Source organism: Bison bison, unplaced genomic scaffold (genome assembly GCF_000754665.1).
Source record: "Bison bison bison isolate TAMUID 2011002044 unplaced genomic scaffold, Bison_UMD1.0 scf7180017864238, whole genome shotgun sequence".
NCBI lineage: Eukaryota > Metazoa > Chordata > Mammalia > Artiodactyla > Bovidae > Bison > Bison bison.
In genome coordinates, this window is record NW_011494810.1 from 2,699,299 (window position 1) to 2,705,298 (window position 6,000).

A 6,000-nucleotide genomic window follows, 5' to 3' on the forward strand; every position below is an offset into this window, starting at 1 on the left:
GGATGGGGAACACATGTATACCTGTGGCGGATTCATTTCGATCTTTGGCAAAACTAATACAATATTGTAAAGTTTAAAAATCAAATCAAATCAAATAAATAAATAAATAAATGAATTATATAAATTAATTTTTAAAAACCAGTTTGTGTTTCTATATAACAACAAACAATTCAAAAAGAAAATTAAGAAAATAATCTCACAATACAATAAAAAAGAATAAAACACTCACAAATAAACTTAAGCAAGGATGTGAAGGAGTTGAGTACTAAACACAAATAAATGAAAAGACAATCTGTTTCATGGATTCAAAGATTTAACATTAACAAAACATCATACTACACAAGTGATCTTCAGATTCAGTACTCTATCAAAATTCCAATGTCATTTTTTGCAGAAATAAAAAAAAGCCATCCTATACTCAAAATACTCTTAACAAAGACTGATCATACATTGTTTTCAAAACATACTACACAACTACAGTAGTCAAAACAAACTTGTTATTACCATAAAGACAAACATACAGATCAACAGAACAGAGAGTACAGAAATAAACCCTTAAACGTATGTCAAATTATCTCTGACAAAGGATTTCCAACACTTTGGACACGTGAAGCAAAGCCAACTCACTGGAAACAGACCCTGATCCTGGGAAAGATTGAAGGCAAAAGGAAAAGGGGGCGACAAAAAGAATAAGATGATTAGGTAGCATTACGAACTCAATGGACATGAATCTGAGCAAACGCCAGGAGCTGGTAGAGGTCAGAAGAGCCTGGCATGCCAGGGTCCATGAGGTTGCAAGAGTTGGACACAATTTAGCGACTGAACAAGACTATACATACAATGGGGAAAAGTACAGCATGCTTAATAAATGGTGCTGTACAATAATGCGCATACAGTTAAGATTGTAGTATATACTTTCAACTTGTTCAGAAGGTAAATTCATGTGTTTTTTACCATAATAAATATAAAGTGCTGATATAAACACAAAGCAAAAAAACCCAAAGTACCACATATTATATGATTCCATTTATATGAAATGTATAGAACAAGCAAATCTACAGACAGGGCTGAGATGAAGAGAGATTGATAAAGGCTGCAAGATTTCTTTCTAGGGTGATGCAAATGTTCCAAAATTAATCATGTTTATGGATGCACAAGTCTCTGAGTATACTAAAAACCACTGAAGTACCAATTTTCAAAAGGTGAACTTTACGATATGTGAATTATATTTCAATAAAGCTGTTAGAAAACAGAATCTACATGGAGAAATCTTTTAGGGAAAAGTCAGTTCAATGCATAATACTTATATTTTGAAAAATGTATGCTGCTTTCCTTCTGCAGCTAAGGTAGGATACCCTGGCATTTCAGATTTTTAAAAATTTATTCTCAAACTTCATTCCAGAAGGGATGCAAGACATCTAAGTTCTTCAAATAAGTACCATGAAACAGTCACATTTTTTCAAAAACATATCCCCTTTGTCTATATAACAGGAGAGCCTTCCTTAAGCTGTAAGAGCTTAACATTCAATAAAATCTATTTGCTTTCTGTAAACTAACAACTAGATTTTAATCTTACACTCAGAACCTCTCAAATACAGCATCCCCCAAAGTTCACAGATTTAAAAAGGTATGAAATGGGGAACAGATCTTGATACTTATTAAAAGCAAAAGAAAAAAGAGCTTCTTGGTTAAACGTAACTTCTGAAAGTATGTGGAAACCTGGTCATCAAAATTCAGACCCTTCTACATAAAGCCCTTTTTTCGCTTCAAGTAATTAACCCTTCCCTCCCAATTTACACTTAGGTCTTCCGTGAAAACAGACCACACTTGGTAGGGTATCATTATCGTCACTTCATCTAGCCCCTTTCTTTCACAGTTAGGAATCCTTACCTGGTTCAGGGAGCTCAGGTTGAGGAGTCAAACTGGGAATTCCCGGCTCCTTTTCCATCTCCTCATTGCTAGCATTGGATTTATCACAAACATTCAACCGCGGCCCAGCTGAATCTAAGTGGTTGGCATGATTTGGATCTGTCAGTGCATCCTCTAGTTTGTTTGTCGAAGCAGGAGGTCTCTGCTCTGGGAACTCATCTTCCTTCTTTACAGGGTCAGCAGAAAGCAAGACCCCAAAGGCACCCTCAGAGTTTTCTTTTTCCTTAAATCTGTTAGTGCGTTTACGAGGTTTAGTGCGCCTTTGGTTTAAACGTTGCCATCGCTTTTTAGGCACTGCTTCATTTATACTATTGGGTTCATCATTCTCACTGTTCATTTCAGAGTCCAGCTCTGGGACTTTCCTGATTTCAAAAGAGGGGCCTTTTTCAGGAATTTTTTCAGGGTCAGACTGGTTGACTTTATTATCAAAACTAACACTGGAAAAATGGGCACCATCTTCACTTGTTAAATGGCCCATTAATTGAAGGGTTGGTTCTTTACCAGGGTCTTCTGCTTCACCTCTGGAGGAGCTGTTCTCTGAACCCCTACTCTCTCTGTCTCCCTGTAGTGCAGCCTCAAGAGTCACAGCTGGAAGCTCATTCAGTTTTCTTCTGCGTTCTGTTTTTAAGGCTTTACGGTTCACTGTGTTCTTTCCCATCTGGGCTGAAAAACCATCTCGAAATTTGGATGGCTTTGATCGACCACAGTTGCGCCTAGTAACGCAGTTTGAACGATTTTTGCCAGAAGCAGGGAGGTCTCTTTTATCAGACCCCAAGCCAGGCAGGGAAGTAGACAGCTCCCCAGACAGTGCAGAGTCACCCCCACCAGGGCCAGGGTGGACTGGATCCTGAGTGCCATCTCCACTTTTTTCTGAACTGTGATTGGAGCCTCCTGAAACCAAGACCTTAGGAGCTGACACAGGACTGCTGGTAGAACAGTCCCCAAGACCAGGACTCCGATAAGAGACCAAGTTCTGAGCTGTCATTATTCGTTGCTCCTTGGTCTTACTATCATGCATATCTTTCAACATCATTAGTAATGTACTGAATTTGTAGTCTGGTTCAATAGGTATGTGATTCTGACCAGAGGCAGAAGAAAAAAGTAATGGTTTCGATGGCTTTGACGTTCCAGAGTCACTGACATCTTCACTTAAGGATCTGTAAGAGAGCTCCTTCAACTCTGACAGAACGTGTTTCACCACTGCTGTTTCTATGTCACTCGAATCCCTGGTTTTCTCATGCATGTTGCTCAGTAGTTTCAGTCCATCCACTTTCCCGCTTTTAGAAATGCTGGCCAAAGGAGAGCCTTTGTTATCAGAAGAGCAGCATTTCAAACTGCAGTCCTCATTTGCAACTGGAGGTTCTGCTACAACTGGGTTTTCTTTATGTTTGCACTTGATACTTCGAATTTTGGGCTGTTTGCTTTTTGAATGTAACAGAGCTTGACTTTTAGCCCCACCTTTTATTATTGAGTTCTCACTGGAAATGCTTGATGATGTGTTGAATTTTGGAGAAAATCCATCGTTTCTAAAATCTGGTTGGGGTTTTCGGACAAGAGTTGACACTTTAAGATCAGAGAGATTAATCTGAGACGTCTCAGTTCCAGGCTCTGTTGTCTTGGTACAATTTATTAGGTGGTCCGTGTGTGAGTTAGTAATCAGAGACTTCTGCTTTGCTTTTACCTTAGTGTTTGTGGCAGGATACCTAGAATACTTTACCTTTTCATTTTTCTGCACAGGTAACAAGTTCTCTGATCTATCAAAAGCATCTGTAATTTCAAGGACACTGTTATCAGACTCTGAACTATGATCTACAGGATCCAAATCACTGCTTCCATCATCAGAAGTGGTACAAATACTAATGGAATCACTTCGTTTTTCTTCATCACCTGCTCCAATATAGCAGAGCTGTACTTTCGAACCACACATCAGACCTCGCTGGAATTTCTTCTTCTCCCCAGAACGTTTAGAGATCAAGGCACCCTCAGACAAGCCCAGTAAAGAGTCACAATTTGAAGTCTCAAATTCTTTCTTTGCAGTGTTTTTTGCACAAGAAGAAAACAGGAAACTTCCTGGAGCAGTGCTGGGCCCTGTGAGGCTGTTCGCTATCCGGGAAAGTTCATTTGAGGCCTGCTTATCAGACACATCCCCAGAAATAAAGTTTAAGCCAAGGTTTTCTGGAATCTTTCCCCTCCGTTCTTCCTTATGTGTTTCAAATTGCATATGGCCCTTTTTCACACTAGTCCTTTTTGGATTATCAGAGCTCTTTCTGGCTCGAGACTTAGCACAAGGTTTTTCCTTCTCATCTGCAGAATGTTCAGAGTCAAAAGCCAGAGATTTCAAGCAGCCATTAAGCAACAGGTCATGTTCTGATTCAGGATCATTTGTACAGTCCTCAAATGGCATATCCTCCTCACTGTCCAACTTGATTGAACTGGTGACACACTTTCGGTTCTTCGACCCTTTGGGAATATCATACTGCTCAGCAAGACCAACACTGGCTTCCCATTTACTCAAAATCTTCTGAGGAACCTTAAATGTAAAGAAAAAAAGATGATTACTCATCTAAGAAATAGAAGAGGAAATAGGGAAATGATCACTGAACACCTCTCAAATCAGAAGCTTTTCAAGCCTTATTATATTTCTTTGAGGCTCTTTTATGGGACTGTCAGGCTGTTACCTCCCACAGCCCAGTCAGACCTTAGCTAATGGGGATTCCGCAACACTTCTTCTATCACTAAGATCTATCACTGGAGATCCTGGAAACCCTCCACTCTCCTTACCAGTAAAAGCACAAAAAGTGGACCATAAATTAGACTACTACATTACATTACTAATCAACATTATATTACTAAGTCAAGGAATAACCAGATGACTCCTGCTTACTCTGCCAATCATAAAGATTTCCTTCCTGAATTATGAAGGCCAAGCACTTGCTGAGTTGCATAAAAGAGAAAACAAAAGGCTAAAGAAGATGAATGTGGAAAAACTAGAACTGGAAATGAGTTAAGTCAGATCTGCCCTAGAAGACCTGAAATTTGAAACTCAGGTTATCACCAGGCCCTTGACTAATCAAGAATTTTCTATATGTTTTATATACAATCTGGATTATAATCAAACAGTGTCCTGGGCTTAATCATGTAGTGCAGAGACACCAATACACCCTGGATAGCTTAACAAGTTATACATGCTCTTGAATCCTCATAGCATAAGGTGGAGAAGGAAATGGCACCCACTCCAGTATTCTTGCCTGGAGAATCCCAGGGATGGGGGAGCCTGGTGGGCTGCCGTCTATGGGGTCGCACAGAGTCGGACACGACTGAAGCGACTTAGCAGCAGTAGCAGCATAGCATAAGGACATCGAGGCTCTGTGAAATATATCTAATTTTCGAGACTCTTATTTCCCTCCCTGGCCTCATAGAATAGATGTTAGTCAAGGTTCTAACTATCATTTAGTGTCCACAAATACTTTAATACTTGTGAAAGAGATGTTCTGCTGACCATGTAACAATTCAGGCCACTACACAGGTAGCCTCTTCTTATAAAGCAATATACAGATCATCTGATTTACTTTAGACACAAACACATAGCCATTAATTGTCTAGCTATGGTCATAGTACATCAATTTTCCAGAACCTGAAAGCCCAAGCAAACTCTTTTGAAAGGGGGCTTGTTTAATACACATACTTAAAAGGCTTGACACAAAAACTTTGATATCTCCCCACCACCAACTACCCAAAGTATTAGAAAGGATGCAGTTAGCCTCCTGTATCCTAATAGTAGCACACATTAGTTGTTTCAAAGCATGAATACTGTGACATACAAATTATTTATTGCTAATCCTCACGAGAGTTCAACAAGGTATATATTACTACCTTAGTTTTAGAGACGAAGAAACTCCAGTTGGAAATAGCAGGGACTGCATACTGACTCAAAATTATCCAAATTATGATTTTTATATAATAGTCTAAAAGTAGGAAATACAAATTTAAAAGAAACTATTTCCCCTTTTAGAATGGACTAAAACACAACATCAAGCAAATGAAACAAAAACATCATGTTCTTTATTAAAA

At 39.0% G+C, this 6,000-nt stretch overlaps 1 protein-coding gene across 7 annotated transcripts in view; it reads right to left on the reverse strand.

The window, feature by feature from the left end:
• The window catches only part of NSD1 (nuclear receptor binding SET domain protein 1), a 153,833-nt gene that overhangs the window by 72,861 nt on the left and 74,972 nt on the right, over window positions 1-6,000 (reverse strand). For all 7 annotated transcript variants that reach the window (XM_010846564.1, XM_010846563.1, XM_010846568.1 and 4 more), the window contains one exon: window positions 1,891-4,459. In XM_010846564.1, the coding sequence (XP_010844866.1) occupies window positions 1,891-4,459 (2,569 nt within the window). The remainder of the gene's footprint in view (window positions 1-1,890; window positions 4,460-6,000) is intronic.